At 39.6% G+C, this 17,628-nt stretch overlaps 1 protein-coding gene across 2 annotated transcripts in view; it reads right to left on the reverse strand.

Moving 5' to 3' along the window:
- Nucleotides 1–17,628, reverse strand: part of VPS8 (VPS8 subunit of CORVET complex) — a 263,309-nt gene that overhangs the window by 241,319 nt on the left and 4,362 nt on the right. Inside the window, exons 1-4 of one of the 2 annotated variants that reach the window (XM_030931123.1) lie at nt 12,265–12,291; nt 8,824–9,065; nt 7,358–7,426; nt 198–328 (exon numbers count right to left, since the gene is read on the reverse strand). In XM_030931123.1, the coding sequence (XP_030786983.1) occupies nt 198–328; nt 7,358–7,426; nt 8,824–8,976 (353 nt within the window). In that variant the 5' untranslated portion in view covers nt 8,977–9,065; nt 12,265–12,291. Of the gene's footprint in view, nt 1–197; nt 329–7,357; nt 7,427–8,823; nt 9,066–12,264; nt 12,292–17,628 lie in introns of those variants that run through there. The other variant, XM_030931118.1, reaches the window with a different exon arrangement.

Consider the following 17,628-nt stretch of genomic DNA (forward strand, 5'->3'; position numbering starts at 1 on the left):
AGTGGTCATAGCACCTACCCTTTTACCTTCTTCCTTAATGGTGCCAAAATCTTCAAGATATTATATCCCTTCTACTTCCTATGCAAGGCTTCAACAGACCATATTGTACTTTAAAAAGTACAATAGAGTACAATATTTACATTTTAAACAATTAAATACTTCAACTGTAAGCAAGTATGATTCACATGAATACCTACCTTTTTAAGTTGGTCCTGTCACCACTATCTGAGCTTGCCACAGATGAAGTATCATAGGAGTGAGAATCAATAGTATCAATGTTTAACAATGTAGGATCCTCAAGAACAAAAGACTCATCTTCATCATCAGTCTAAATTGGAAGAAGATAAATCAATACATTCAAAATCCAAATACTCTGTGAAATAAGACAGGTATTAATGGGTTTCTCCAGAGCACACAAGTGCTTATTTCTGCCTTTCACCTCCATTCCATGCATTCTTATTGACCAGAAAGGCACCATACAGAATTATTAGTATTAAATTCTAGATAGCTATTTCTTTCTACAAAGAAGTCACCCCAAAAACTTCCTTCTTGTAGCAGGAAGAAGCAGAAGCCGTTATGCAGACTACTGTTAGCTATAGAATATTTCTTTTTTTTTTTTTTTTTTTTGAGACGGAGTCTCGCTCTGTCACCCAGGCTGGAGTGCAGTGGCCAGATCTCAGCTCACTGCAAGCTCTGCCTCCCGGGTTTACGCCATTCTCCTGCCTCAGCCTCCCGAGTAGCTGGGACTACAGGCGCCGCCACCTCGCCGGGCTAGTTTTTTGTATTTTTAGTAGAGACGGGGTTTCACCATGTTAGCCAGGATGGTCTCGATCTCCTGACCTTGTGATCCACCCGTCTCGGCCTCCCAAAGTGCTGGGATTACAGGCTTGAGCCACCGCGCCCGGCTGAATATTTCTTAAAAATCAAGCTTTTACAGATCATTTAGCAGTTAACTAACAGCCAATGGCTCATTTGAAGAAAACAAACACCATCTGACTATAGTCTACTATAAAAAAATATGACAAGGAGACAGCAGAAAGGCATTCTGGGTAGGAAACAGTGCAGAAAGACATAGTGATTTCACAATACAGATTTTGTCCATGGGAAAGTAGTAGTCCAAAATGTCTGGAGGATATAAGCAGAAGCTGGAGATGACCCTAGAAAGATAAGCTGGTACCCAAACCATAAAAAGCCTTATATTCCATTACACTAGATGGCAGCAGGGCCCATGTCTGTCTTGTTCATCATTGTACCTCTAGTGCCTAGTAAAATGCCTGACACATAACCAGTACTCATTTAATGAGTATTCAGTATACTATATATAGCAGGCAGTGGGAAGGCAACTGACATTTTTAAGAAGTGGAAAGACATGATGGGAACCATGTTTTAGAAAGATAAGTGGGGCAGTATGAAGAATGGATGAGGGGAAACAAGAAGACTTTAAGGACCAGTAAGAGAGCCATTGCACTATCAAGGAGAAACAGGAGATCCCAACCTAAGAAGCTGCAGAAGAGGTCAACAGAGGGAATGATGAAACACATTACTGAGAAAAAAATCAAACGTCTCTGGTTACCATTGAAATGGGGGACTGAGTAGGGGTACGGATGGGAGGAGAGGCAAGGGAGAAGTCAAAGAAGAGTACAAGGTTTCCAGCTTCTACAACTAGGCAAAGGGTGATTCTACTCACTGAAACTAGAAAGCAGACAAATGGCAGATAAAGCAGGATGAGGTACTTGGCTTTGCACAAGTTGATTCTGGGCGACAAATATCAGAGAATGATGTCTCACCGTCTCTTTCAGCTGCACTACCTTCTGCCTTACCATTTGCAATCAACGTGCTTGAGAGATTAATGTCTACTCACTACCTCGACTCCACTCATTACAAGCTCCTACCAATCTTGATGATGTTACTAGCCAAATCTACAGGTCTGCTTTCTGTTAGCGTGTTCTTGTCCTCCAGGCATCATTTAACCCTGCTGACCATTCCCTGTCACCCAGGCCAGTACAATCACAGCTCACTGGAGCCTCAAATTCCTGGACTCAAGCAATCCTCCACTCCAGCCTCCAAGTAGCTGGGACTACAGGTGCATGCCACCATGCCTGGCTCATTCCCTACATCTTGAAACTTTCTTTTCCTTTGGTTTTCGGTACATCTCTCCTTCCTGGTTCTCCGCTAATTTATGTGTCCTCCTATTAGTCACATGCTAGCTTCTTCTCAGCCCAACCGTTAAATATGATTGTCCCTCAGGATTATACTCTAAGCTCTCTTCTTCTCTTCCTACTTCATGTACTTCCTATTTGAGTAAGCTCACCCATATCTATAGCTTTAAGAACCATGTTATCTAATGACTCCAAAATCTGTGTCTTTAGCATCAACATTTCTCAAGGTTTAGGTCCAAATTTATAACTGCTTTTCAGATATCTCTACACATAGGTCTTCTAAGAACAGGGTTAGGACTGGCAATAAGACACTATGTTGCTTGAGTGCTGTAAAGATTGGAACAATTGCTGTAGGAAAAGGGAAGGAATTAATTCAGAAATAAGTACGGCAGCATCAAGATCTTAAACAAGAGAGTCAATCAAAATGTTATTTGATTTTCTTAAAAAGTCTGGTGACATAATTAAAGAAAATGGATCAGATTAATCAAGCCAGGCTTACAAGATAAGTGAAAGAAAAAGTGAAGGGAAAAAAAGAAGTGAAGATGTCAAGACTGAATTTAAAACTACTGCTGCACAGCAAAAGTATCAATTATCCCCAAACTGATGTGAAAAAAACTGCACGATCCTTTCAAATTTCAGCTGATTTGTGTATGTGTGTGTGTGTGTGTGTGTGTGTGTGTGTGAACTGATAAACTAATTCTAAAACTTACATGAAAATGCAAAAAAAAAAAAAGGCAATCTTGAATAACATCAAAGCTGGAAGATTTTAAACTACCAGATACCAAGACCTATTACAAAGTTTCAATCACTAGAATGTGAGATTGAGGCAAGTATGGACACACCAATGGACTCAGATCCACACGTATTTATATATCCACCTGATTTATAACAAAAGTGACACCAGACGAGAATACTCTTTTTAGTACATGGTGCTGGCTCATAGCTCACACTATCACACCCAAAAAAAATTCCAGATGAATTACAGATCTACATATGAGAGGAACAATGAAAATGTTAGAACAAAATAGGGTAACATCATCATAACCTTGGAATTGGAAAAATTTTCTTAAATAGGACAGACACACGCACACAAATGGAAATTTTTAATAAGCTGAACTATATTAAGAACTTGTGCTCCTCAAAAGAAACTATTAATAGAGTGAAAAGGTAATGTACAGAAAGAAAGAAGATGCAATATGTATATCAAATAAAGGGCTTGTATTAGCATACATAAAGAACTCCTATAAATCACTTAAAAAATAAAACAACAGAAGTGGGCTAATTATATGAAAAAGCAGTTCGCAAAAGAGATATCTAAACATATGTCAAAGTACCCAATTTCATTAGTCTTTAGGGAAATTCAAATTAAAATCATGATGTGATAGCACTACACATCTGTTAAGAATGAAAGTGAAAAAGACAGAAAAATTCAAAAGTTTACAAGGATATAGTAATCAGAAATCTCATACACTGTTGCTGGAAGTGTATATCAAACCACCACTTTGAAAAACTGTGCCAATATATATTAAAGCTGAATATAACTATACCTGATGACCCACTAATTCCACCCCTAGGTATATGCCCAACAGAAATGTGTATAAAGCTGGGAACAGTGGTTCATGCCTGTAATCTCAGCACTTTGGGGGGCCAAGGCAGGCACATCACCTGAGGTCAGGAGTTCGAGACCAGCCTGGCCAACATAGCAAAACCCCGTCTCTAATAAAAATACAAAAAACTTTGCCACGTGTGGTGGCACATGCTGGTAATCCCAGCTACTCGGGAGGCTGAGGCACGAGAATCACTTGAACCCAGGAGGAGGAGGTTGCAGTGAGCCCTGATCGTACCACTGCACTCCAGCCTGGGTGATAGAGTGAGACTCTGTCTCAAAAAAAAACAAAATGAAAACAGACAAAACCCAGAAATGTGTGTAAGTATGTATATGCCAAAACACACGAATAGGAAAATTTACAGCAGCACTCTTCATAGTAGCCAGAAATTAGAAACTACACAAATACATATCAACAGTAGAATGAATAAAGGTATATTCACAAAGAATTTTACACAGTAATGTGAACAAATCTAAAAACATAATACTAAGGGAAAGAATTCAGAAACAGAAGACTACACACTATATAATTCCATAATTCCATTTATATAAAGTTCAAAGCAGGCAAAGTAATCAGTGCTGGTAGAAGTTAGAGTAGTAATTACTCTGGGTTTGGGAACTAAAAGGACACAAGATGAGTTTCTGGGGTACTAGTAATGTTTTTTTTTTTTTTTTTTTTTTTTTTTTTTTTTTTTTGAGACGGAGTCTTGCTCTGTCACCCGGGCTGGAGTGCAGTGGCCGGATCTCAGCTCACTGCAAGCTCCGCCTCCCGGGTTCACGCCATTCTCCTGCCTCAGCCTCCCGAGTAGCTGGGACTACAAGCGCCCGCCACCTCGCCCAGCTAGTTTTTTGTATTTTTAGTAGAGACGGGGTTTCACCGGGTTAGCCAGGATGGTCTTGATCTCCTCACCTTGTGATCCGCCCGTCTCGGCCTCCCAAAGTGCTGGGATTACAGGCTTGAGCCACCGCGCCCGGCCTGTAATGTTCTGTTGCTTTATCTGGATTCTGGTTACACAGGTTGTTCAGTTTGTTAACATTCACCACAGTGTACACTTATGATTTGTGCACCTTCCTCTATGTATGATATACTTCAATGAAAAGTTCAAAAGAAATTTCTGGCTGCACAATCCAATAGCAGGATTGAAGTAAACCCAGGACTATTATCAGAGACTGGGAGATTAGAAAGAGTCAAAAGACTTGATCTTAATGAGGCCAAAACACAGATTCAATGGAAGGGAATAGGGGAAAAAGGTGATAGAGAATGGAATTTCAAAATTTAAAATCTCAGAAGAAGCATAGTTTCGAAGGACAGCAATATCTAGAAACATTATTTCACGCCCTAAATTCTGAGATCTAGGATGTCTCAGTAATCTCTACATTTCTACTTTAAAAAGTATTGCCCAGGTATGGTGGCTCATGCCTGTAATCCCAGACTTTGGGAGGCTGAGGCAGGCAGATCACTTGAGGTCAGGAGTTTGAGACCAGCCTGGCCAACATGATGGTGAAACCCTATCTCTCCTAAAAACACAAAAATTAGCTGGGCGTGGTGGCGGGTGCCTGTAATCCCAGCTACTTGGGAGGCTGAGGCACGAGAATCGCTTGAGCCTGGGAGGTGGAGGTTGCAGTGAGCCAAGATCGTGCGACTGCACTCCAGCCTGGGTGACAGAGCAAGACTCCATCTCAAAAAAACAAAAACAAAAAAAAACAAAAAAAAACTTGGATGTCCATTTCTTCCCAGTCTCCCTTAAGGTTGATATTAATGAACATTATAGAATATATGCATCCACATATCCTGAGAAAAGGGCTTATCTACATTTTCTACTTCAGCCCTTTTCATTTTCTCTTCAGTCATTTTCTTTAGTACTCCCCAGAGCCCCCTTATAGTCTTCATAATGGTCTACAATTTGAACTATGTTTTCTTCCACTTACGACTTGCCTGGTTCCCTGGAGGTGTAAAGTCTGGCCACTTCCCAGCCTCATTTCCCTCTCAAGCACAGAGAGAGTCACATTGCACTTTATAACCCCAACATCTAACACCATGACCCAAATACACTAAGCACTCAAACTACTACTGAGGATGATAACAGTGTTATCTTCTTAGTAAACCACTAATGACTATACTTACTGTTACTCATAGATAAGAAAGTTATTTTGCAAGAACAGTTTTCCTTCATTATGAACTACAGCTCATTCATATGAGCATTATTTTCTTTGCTGATATTATATAATGATGTACAAACAAGGCCTTATACACAGTCCTCTAAGATTATTTTTATTTTACACTTAATAAGATAATTGAAATGAGGATGCGATTAAGGCCATTTTAACAAAACTGACTAAAATTAATCTTCTCACCTCTAAATGAAAGATTTCCTCTATATTAGAAAGTAAATAAAGGACATTTCACTGTAACAGAATATTCTTTCATGGACCAAAGCCTTCTTTGTCAAAACTAAAAATGCCTAAGTCTTCACACAGAACATATAGAACACTTCTGAAGTTAAAACACATTCAAAGTTAAAATACATTCAAAGTAACAGCAACATCAAACTGATATAAAACATAGAAATAAAAGCCATACGAGAAAAATAAAAGACACAATTGACAGAGAAAGTAGTTTGTATCCTATAAAGTGTTGCCTATAACCCTAATAGGATAGACAGAGGCCCAACTCACTCGGAGCTTTGGTATACGTGGGCATTTCTGTCGGGGAACTTTTGGGTCCTTATCTTTTGGAAAACATAACTGCGGATTTGAAATAGATTTATACATTGCAAGGTCTTTCTCAAATTAGAAGCTAAAACCTGCAAGGGAAGTCCCAAGCAAGGTTTTAAAAGATGAAGAAGACTGAGTTGAAGGGTTGTCAGCAGATGCAGGGTACATAAAACAGGCGTGCTTCACCAACCATGAACTCTCACAGAGCCCCTTTAGAAAGCCTTTGATCTCCCAATTCAGAAAAGAATAACATCATTTCAAAACTCTGAAAAACTTTTCAATAGAAATGGCATTCATAAGATAAATTATAAAAGATTAGTTTTCTTCATGTAGAAGAGTGATAAAGCTTATTATAAGGTTGCAAGATGTTCTTTAGTGTCAGAGGACAAGCTATTTGAATATCAGTGGTAGAGAAAACTTAACCATTAGCAACACATAATACAAACCTCAAAAGTGACATAAATTTTGCATCTCGATTCGCTTAATAAAATATATTTTCAAGTCTGCCAAGTATTAGGCATTGTTCTGAGCACAGAGACTAAAGATGAACAAGAGATGGTTTATGCCCTTGAGAAGCTCACAATCTAGACTACTGCTGTCCAAGAGAACTTCCTGTGATGATGGAAATACTCTTTATCTATGCTGTCCCCTAGCCACATGGTAGCCGCTAGCCACAGGTGGCTATTGAGCACCTGAAATGTGCCTTGTACAGCCAAGGAATTAAATTTTTATTTGATTATAATTAATTTAATTTTAAATTGACACATGACTAGTGGCTACCCTACTGGATAGTGCGCATCTAGGTGCATTTATAACTAATCCAAAAAGTATTAATATTAATGCCACGAAATGACAGTAATCATTAATATTCACTTACCTCATTTAGTATGCTTTCCAGTGTTGGAGGAGTATCAACCTGAGGAATATCAAACTCCTTGTCATCAATCTAAACAAAGAAAAAAAATAATGCTCACAAAATGATGCCTTTCCCCTTATAACTGTGAGGGGTTTCAGTTTATTAAAATCACCATCAATTAAAAGACAAACTTACCACCAAAATGATCAACTCAAAAATCCATAGTAATAAGTCAAGACTACAAAGTGATTTCCTTTCCTATCTACACATTCAGTTACTATCAAGGACATACCTGCACTAACTGCACTATCCTGACAGCCCTTTCCAGAACGCTTTTTTTCTTGAGACAGAGTCTCGCTGTGATGCCCAGGGGAGTGCAATGGTGCGATCTTAGCTCACTGCAACCTCCGCCTCCCAGGTTCAAGCAATTCTCCTGCCTCAGCCTCCTGAGGAGCTGGGATTACAGGCACACGCCACTACACCCGGCTAATTTTTTTTGTACTTTTAGTAGAGGTGGGGTTTCACCATAAGGCCAGGCTGGTCTTGAACTCCTGACCTTAAGTGATCCGCCCATCTCGGCCTCACAAAGTGCTGGAATTACAGGCATGAGCCACTACGCCCAGCCTACTTTCCAGAAAAGTTCTGTTGAAAGACTTCTGCATCTGCTTTCTTAAACATGACAAAACAACATCTAAGAAAACTCCTAATTTTCTAAGTTTAGACATAAGTCATAAGCAATAAGCAAAAGTCTCACATCATATTTCTTAGTTATTTCATAAATTATGGTGAGAGATAATTAGGTCAAGCAACTTGTCATTAAATATCCTCATACTCACAGAAACCCATTAACATAATATTAAATCAAAGGGAGAAAAAAAATGCTGTGCAAGATAAGGAACCTACCACTGGCTCTGTGACTTTGAGAAGTCATTTACATAGCTGTATGCCGGTGTCTTCATCTATACAACGGATTATCAGAGTGTTGTGAGAGTTCTGAAGCTCAAATGACAACATGAATCAAACTGTTTCATAAACTGTAATGGACTATACAAATGTAGAGTAATGTCATCTCATAAAACTACACACATGGGAGGTCAAGAAGGGAGAAGTGCTTGAGTTCAGGAGTTTGAGACAAGCCTGGGCAACATGGCAAGACCCTCTCTACAAAAAAATTAAAAGTTAGGTGGGCGTGGTGGCACACACCTGTGGTCCCAGCTACTTGGGAGGCTGAGGCGGGAGGATCACTTGAGCCCAGGAGGTTGAAGCTTCAGTGAGCCATGTCCGCACCACTGTACTCCAACCTGGACAACAGAGTGAGACCCTGTATCCAAAAAACAAACAAAAAAAGCAAAAAACAAACAAAAAAACTATACACAGACTCCTATTAACCCATGCAAAAAAGACAGACTTAGAGTCTCTGGGTCACAAAGCGCACTCTAACCAACACTGGTTAAACATTATCACTTGACAAAAGTTGCAATTTTTACCAGATCATTTTTGAACTCCAGTTCCTTGTCCAGATCTATGTAAGAGAATTTTGAAAGTGAAGCTTCTAGATTGAAGGACTTATTCAGCTCGTCTTCACTCGTCTTGGCACAGAGGCTCTGTTCCACATTTTCATGGTCTTGTTCATTTTCCATATTTACTTCTAATAACAGTATTCAGTCCATCAAAGCAAGTGTTCTTTTGTTTGTTTGGCCTTAGCTCACAAAGACCTGAATGATTACCTCTTTTCAAAAAAAGAAAAAAAAAAGTGTAATTTAGATTTCCTCCTTGTCAATTAGACATTTCAAAGATTTACTTGGTCAGATTTCACCTAATCATCTGATTGCAGGCAAACTGAAATTAACAGCAGGGTACAGAGTATGTTACTGGGAGAGGGCTTCAATGAGAGCATAAAGGAGGAACACCTAACTTGGGCTCAAGGACTTTAGGAAGTGGCCCGCCACCCAAAGTCATGAAACTGGTGATAGTGATAACTTAATAGGCTCAGCCACTAGACCTGGTACCAACTAGATTTATTTACCTAACAGCATAAGGGTAAATCGGTGCCAAAAGCTGCAATTAATGCCTTCCTTACATTCCAAACCCCAGGGTAGTGCTCCAGTTCCCCTGGAAATAAGCATATAAACCAGTTTTGTTTTTGGCCTCTGCACAGGGCCACAGATGTCTCTGGGAGTTTAGCAGAAACACCAGGGATGAACAACCAGCTATTTAATACAACACAAGCAAACCTAGGGGTTCAGATCTATTAAAGGAAACAACAATGACCCCAAGATAAAATAATTCCATAGCCTACCAGAGAGTTCTAGAAAGACAGCTAGTCATAGAGAAACATGGATACTTTCAGAGAAAAATGAGATACTAAAGAAAACTAGAAACTATACAGCTTTCTATTATTTCACAGCTCTAAATGATAGGTCGCTCTTATATCAAAAATCACAGATAATTTGGTTTACTTGCAAAACTGTCATTTTTAGAAAGTTAAAATATACTTAAAACATTACTGTAAGTTTAATAATTAAGTTTGCTTTTAAATGATTTTACGCTGTGTTTCAACTAGGCTACAAGTGACCTAACTTTAAAAAGTCCAATTAGCTTTATCTGTTTAGAATAAAGCAAAAACATGAAAACACAAACAATACCCTAATAATAATAATAATAAAGATCATTTTGTTTTCTAAACTAGATGTTTTTCACAGTACCAAACAACTGGCAAAATTCTCAGTGCAAAGCTCTTTCAAACTACATATTGCCCTTAGTGGGTATAAACACCACTACCACCAACAACCCTTGCGCTGTAGTGAGCTTCTCCTAGTAAATTAGATTGTGCATGTTAGTGAAGGCAGAAAAAAAAGGCTTCTAATTACTGAGTCACTTAATTTCTTTCAAGAAATGGAGTCTCACTATATTGTCAACGTGGCCTCCAACTCTTGGGCTCAAGCCGTCCTCCAGCCTCAGCCTCCTGAGTAGCTGGGACTACAGGTATGTGCCACCGTGTCTGGCTTGAAATAACTAATTTTTTAAAAAGTGAACTGAGATTAGTTGTCTTTAAACAATATGCCAAAAATTCACTGACAATTTTACCTAAAGAAGCTCATTATTTTAGTACCCATAATTAATTTCACTTCCTTTCATGTTTCATTTTTATCATATCAAAGAAATGAATAGTTACTTTGTATAAATCATGGACTCATGAAACTGACTTTTCAAGAGCTGAAACCAACTTTTCTAGCTATTACACTATTTAGTACATTACCAAATACAAACTAATTTCTTTCATATGCTACAGAAAATAGGCTTTCTGTTTATAGGGTCATGTCCTGTAAAACACATGCTATCAAACACATTCCTAGAACACATAACTGAGGCCACTCTTTGTCTGGCAACATTTTAAAGTATCTTTCCAACATCATCAGGTTCTAAATATAGCGCTCCTTTTGCAATAACCCAAATGCAGTAGCAATACTAATGTTTATATGCATTTCTTCAAAGACCTTGGCTCATGACAAATTACTTTTTAATAAAGTCTTTCAACTCCTATTTGTACCACTAAGCAAAAATGGTTGCAATTATTTAACAACTATTTACAAACACGTGCAATCTAATTCACTTTCAGTGGTTCCTAAAGATAGTTATTAACTTTTATTCTTATACATTTTTCAAAAATAGTGGGAAAGACCATATGGCAAAATAATATTTATTTAAATGATTTAATAATCTAAAACGATTCATATTTTATATTTGTCTCTCCAAAATAACTCATAAAGAAAAACAATTTTTTCCAGCTCTTTTTATCTCATATCTGGAGTTATTAAGAGGTTCCAAGATCATATAACAAGTTAGCATCTGTGAACCCCAATATCACACTAAAGAAGTGTCAGGTGATCAAGCACTCCCTCAAGACTTCATACCGCCAAGCTGCCCTGCCCCATTTCTGTCCTTCATTTCACAGAACTCCTTTTACTGATGTGATGGGGTGGCAAAGTGGAAAGAACACAAGCCAAAGAGTCTATTAAACTCAGGTCTGCAGTTGTGGCCACTTTTCTTAGAAATGACCAGGAAATAGGCCGGGTGCGGTGGCTCACACCTGTAATCCCAGCACTTTGGGAGGCTGAAGCGGGCAGATCACAAGGTCAGGAGATCGACACCATCCTGGCTAACATGGTGAAACCCCATTTCTACTAAAAAAATACAAAAAATTAGCCGGGCGAGGTGGCAGGCGCCTGTAGTCCCAGCTACTCGGGTGGCTGAGGCAGGAGAATGGCATGAACCCAGGAGGCACAGCTTGCAGTAAGCCAAGATGGCGCCACTGCACTTCAGCCTGGGCAAGACAGCAAGACTGTCTCAAAAAAAGAAATGACCAGGAAATAAACATTTATCCCCACCCCTGACCCCCCAAAAAATAAAATAAATAAATCAAGTCTGAATCTGGCCTTTATGAGATCCTATCTGTAACCCTGGTCAATTTGTTTACCTTTTCTGAACCTCTCTATTTCTATATCATTAAAATGGAATATTGTGGACTTTGTGTTGTTTGCTCAGAACAGCGCCTCTTGTTCTGGGAAGGGTTCCTTCAAACCATGTGTTCTTGTAGAGGCTTATGGCCAAAAATCCTTTGGTAAAAGGGATTATGTGATAGCCAGAGTCTTTCACCAGGATTCATTAAAATGGAACTGATGAGGAACAGGTATTTCCTGTTCTCTATACAACGAATAACGCAGCTGAGCAGATCCCACACTCCCCACCCAGCTCTCTTCTGCAGAAAAGAAATCATTCACTTAACATACACCTAACTAAACACTTGCTAAACATCTGTCACTGGAGATGTACCTCTATTGACAGAACTAGGTTCTAGGTACAGATTCTCTAGCAAGAATGAAACCTATCTAAAAAACAAAGTAGAGGCCGGACACAGTGGTTTATACCTGTAATCCTAGCACTTTGGGAGGCCGAGGCGGGTGGATTTCCTGAGCTCAGGAGTTCAAGACCAGCCCGGGCAGCAACACAGTGAAATCCCGTCTCTACTAAAATACAAAAAAAAAAAAAAAAAAATCAGCCAAGCGTGGTGGCATGTGCTTGCAGTCCCAGCTACTTAGGAGGCTGAGGCAGGAGAATTGCTTGAATCTGGGAGGTGGAGGATGCAACAAGCCAAGAAGATCGCACCACTGCACTTCAGCCTGGGCAATAGAGCAACACTCCGTCTCTAAAAAAAAAAAAAACAAAGTAGAGAAGAAAGTCCTGACATTATTCAAACCTCAGATTCTAGTCTTCTATCAAGTTAGCTCTGCCCACTGCCTTGTGGCAGTTTGGCTACATAAGCCAAAATATATTCTCCCAACGTCCCCCTTTCTTTTAGCACATAAAATTGGGAGTCCTGACTCTTATGAATGCAACTACCTATTTCACAGGGCTCCTGTGAGTAACAAATGATATGACAATAAAGTATTTAGAATAACGTCTGGACATAATTTTCAACAGATATTAGCTATTATATTTAAAACCTCAAGATTTTCAAATTTTTCTAAAGTTAAAGATTCTAAAACAAAATCCAGTATTTTTGTATAGGTCTAGCCAGTGCTAAGCATATCAGAACAATATCCTGGGTATCACAGCAGTTCTTCATGAGCTGAATGGTAGGGGTTTTGTCTAAGAGTAGCACAGCCCCCACCAAAAAAACAGAGACACTTATTAAAAACTTTCATTATAACAGAAGGGTCTTATTGTTACTAACTCATTCTAAAATCATGTTTTGGACTTTCTAACATCAACATTAGTCTACACTTTATTAGTGAAGCCAACTATGTCCCCTTCCCAAGTCCATCTTTTGTCACTTACCAGCAGTTACTCCTTTCTTCATTTTAGTCAGTTTTTCCAAACCAAAGAGACCTGATGAATCAAAATGTCATCATGCTCACATTTTTTCAAAAGGAGAGTTCACATGAGCAGCTTCTGTGAATTTTTCAGAAAGTACCTGAGCTGGAATCTACCTGTGGTAGGCAGTATAAAGGCATCCAAGAGTGACAGTCCTAATTCCCAGAAACTATGAATATGTTACTTGATACGGCAAAAGGGATTTTGCAGGTTAAATTAAGACCTTGACAGGAAGATTATTCTGGATGATTTGGGTGGGTCCAATGTAATCACAGAGGTCCTTGAAAGTGGAAGAGAGAGGCAGAAGAGAACGCCAGAAAAAGAGATGTGACACGAGAAACAGAATCAGAGAGACACCATGTCACAGGTGTTGAAGATGGAGAACGGGGCTCAGGAGCCAAGGATGCAGGCAGCCTTTAGAAGCTGCGAAAGACAAGGAAACAGATGGTCTCCTAGAGCCTCCAGAAGGACTGAAGTCCTGTCTTGACCTCTTAATTTTAATGAGAACTGTAAAATAAATCTGCATTGTTTTATACCACTAACTTCACGGTAATTTACGGCAACAATAGGAAATGAATAGACAGTTGACCCTTGAACAACACAAGTTTGAACTTCAAAGGTCCACTTACAGGTGGGTTTTCCTCTGCTTCTTCCACCCAAGACAGGGAGACCAACCCCTCCTCCTACTCCTCAGCCTACTCAACGTTTAGACAAGGATGAAGGCCCGTATAATGATCCACTTCCACATAATGAAAAGCAAATATATTTCCTCTTCTTTAGACTCTTAATATCTTCTTTTCTCTAGCTTACTTTATTGTAACTATATAGTATACAATACAAATAACACAAAAAATATGCGTTAAATGACCATTAATGTTATCAGTAAGGCTTCTGGTCAACAGTAGGTAGTAGTAGTAAAGTTTTTGAGGAGTCACAAGTTGTATTCGGATTTTCCACAGGTTGAGGGGGCAGTGCCCTTAACCCCTGCATTGTTCAAGGGTCAACTGTACTAATAAATATAAGTTAATTTGTTTCGGGTCACATATCCAGCATTCTGAAATATTAACCCTTCCCTTGCGGGTTGGTGTTGCCTTGTGTTTACTAAGTAGGCCCTTCATTCCAATATATGCACCAATGATGAAATGCTTAATATATGATGCTTAATATTTCACACTTGATACCGATCCTGCTTCAGCTATCTCTTAAATGTCATCCCGGTAAAAGGTGGATAATGAACCACTCATAAATTCCTGTTGGGATGCAATTCTACAACTAGTTCTTCACCCAACCATCATGTGAGCTAGTGTCTTTATAGTTCTTAAGGGGATGCCATACCAGACAGTACTCGCGCATAACAAAACAGGCTACATGAAGTATTTCTTAATCTCTCTTAGAACGAAATCAGATTAATCCGATAAGAAATATATGTCATGGAATCACAATTACCCAGTACGCTGTCCTCTTCTGAGTGCTGATAAATGAGTATTTTAATAGTTCAGACATAAGATTATCTGACATCTTGATAATTCTGTTATTTCCCCTTGTTATTCCCAACCACTTAATAGATTCAAGGACCATTAAAAAAAGATATGTGCCATATAAACAGCAATGACTTAATTATGACACTGGCTAACTGAATAAGAACTCTAGAATGTGTGACCTCTATGAGGCCAAGTTAAACTTCCACCAGTTTTTTTTAAGAGATGGAATCTTGCTATGTCGCCCAGGTTAGCCTTAAACTCCTGGCCTCAAGCGACCCTCCTACCTCACATCTCCCAAGTAGCTGCAACTACCAGCCTGTGCCACCATGCCTGGCTTTTCACCAGTTTTCACCTCGGCAAACATTTATTCCTAACTGTTCTCAAGCTCCACGAGCTTATTTAATTCTCTGACATTCTTTTCCTCCTAAAAGTGTCATATGAGATACTTTTTCACATTACAATGAAACAGAATCAAGTTTTTATTTACTATATAATGCTAGAAAAAAAATCACGAAATCATGATATAGTAACAACAACATTACATGCAAACTTTATTTTTGGCCTTCCCAATCCAAGCATTTCTCTTCATTCCTTTGTTTTGTTTTGTGGTTTTGTAAAAGAAAAAAAAATGCAATAGTGGGTTAACTTCTATTAGTTTTCTGTTACCTTCCTCTGGCAAACGGACTTTTTGTTTGTTTGTTTGTTTGTTTGTTTTTGAGACGGAGTCTCGCTCTGTCGCCCAGGCTGGAGTGCAGTGGCCGGATCTCAGCTCACTGCAAGCTCCGCCTCCTGGGTTTACGCCATTCTCCTGCCTCAGCCTCCCGAGTAGCTGGGACTACAGGCGCCCGCCACCTCGCCCGGCTAGTTTTTTGTTTTTAGTAGAGACGGGGTTTCACCGTGTTAGCCAGGATGATCTCAATCTCCTGACCTTGTGATCCGCCCATCTCGGCCTCCCAAAGTGCTAGGATTACAGGCTTGAGCCACCGCGCCCGGCCTTTTTTTTTTTTTTTTTTTTTGAGACAGGATCCCCCTCTGTCACCCAGGCTGGAGTGCAGTGGCATGATCTCGGCTCATTACAACCTCTGCCTCCCAGGCTCAAGCAATCCTCCCACTTCAGCCTCCCAAGTAGCTGGGTCTACAGGCGGACACCACCAAGGCTAGCTAATTTTTTGAATTTTTCATAGAGATGATGTTGGCCAGGCTGGTCTCAAACTCCTGGGTTCAAGCCATCTGCCCGCCTCAGTCTCCCAAAGTGATGAGATTACAGGTGTAAGCCACTATGCCCAGCACAAGTGGACTTACTTTTAACAGATTCCCAATGCCTCCAGGATAAAATCCCAAATTCTAAGCCTGTGACTCCAGCTCTCACACGCGCAGATCCCTCTGGCTTCTTCCCTTACAATTGAATTTATTATTTTTGCACTAAGAGTCCTTCATGGATAGCTTCCACTTTCCCTCCACGTCTGCTCAAGCTGATTCACCTTCCCTTTCCTTTCCTTTTTCTCTACATTTATCTAACTTCCTTTCTTCCTTCCAGGCACTGTTCAAACTGGATCTGCCTATGACCTCTTCCTTCCCTAACCATCCTCTGAATTCAGAAAACATGTCTTCTTTTAAAACAGTGGCTTGGCTCTTTCCCCATACTGATTCATCAGTGAATTTACCATGTGACTATCTTTTCTCCCCAGCTATATAATAAAAATGGGGCCATGCTTCTTTGAATATTCCACAACACTGGGCTTACTGGCTTGCACAGCTAGGTAGACATTTGAAAAATGTTTAATTAACATAGGAATTAGAAGACAGGAACAACATCTGTGTTGCAAATTAAATATATCAGGGTTATTACTTGTAATTGTTAAGCTCCAGAGGATGTTATTTGACTCACAGCATATAGGAATCTATGTCATAATAAGTAAGCCAAGTTATAAATGAATATTACTTATATGTAGTCAAGCTTGTCAACCACTGCAGGTCATATTTATCAACTATCAGCTAAAACTTTGCTTCCTTAGGAAACCCTTTTTTTTGCCCTGCTCAACTAGGCTATGTTCCCTGTTAATATGCACCCATAACATTGTTCTCCTCTTTTACTACACTTATCACATTGTAATCATTTCTTCATTGTCTAAACCACCATTCCTTGCCCCCAGTTGGAATGCAGGTTCTGTGGGAGAGCAAAGACCAGATCTGCCTTGTTCACCATTCTATTCCCTGTGCTGATATGACACAGTAGCTGATCAGTCCACCCATCCCTCCCTCCCTAGGTAAATACCCAAGCAAGACTGCATCACTGGCTTCCACAATCTCAAATAGCAGTCTGGTCATGAAATATAAAGTATGGTTAGTTACACTACTCCAAAACGCCTCCATCTGTGCAAGTTCCATTCTTTGCATCTAGGAGAGATATTTTTAAATCATTTAGCTCATTTATAACATGATGCAAACCCCACAATCTCAGATGTTTTATGTTCTTTTACGTTAATTCAGCCTAGAGGCCAAGATGAATACAGTGGAAATGTACCATACTTTCCATTCAATTTACAGGATTTCATCTATTACCTTCCGCAACAGGAAGGAGAGAAAAAGAAGTGATTCACATAGAGCCAGAGACTCTGCATACCTCCACTCAATAACTTCGTGCTTCACAGTGAGCACAGAATAGGAGATGGTCAGCTGCTGTTCTATGTCTCAGTTCTCACATGCCTCACACCCAAGCAATTCATGTCACCTGTGCTCAAAATAACAAACGCCATGCAGTTCCAACATGGAAAAACAAGATCTGGCTGCACTGGGCTTCCTGAGAGACCCAACACTTGTCAGTTTCTGATATGACTCCCTCTTGGAGTACTTTGAGGGTACTCAATTTTCACCTTACTCATGGCCTTTAGATACAGACCCTATTTAGAGCAACGTTACTATATACTGGGATGGGCT

Source organism: Rhinopithecus roxellana, chromosome 1 (genome assembly GCF_007565055.1).
Source record: "Rhinopithecus roxellana isolate Shanxi Qingling chromosome 1, ASM756505v1, whole genome shotgun sequence".
Taxonomy (NCBI): domain Eukaryota; kingdom Metazoa; phylum Chordata; class Mammalia; order Primates; family Cercopithecidae; genus Rhinopithecus; species Rhinopithecus roxellana.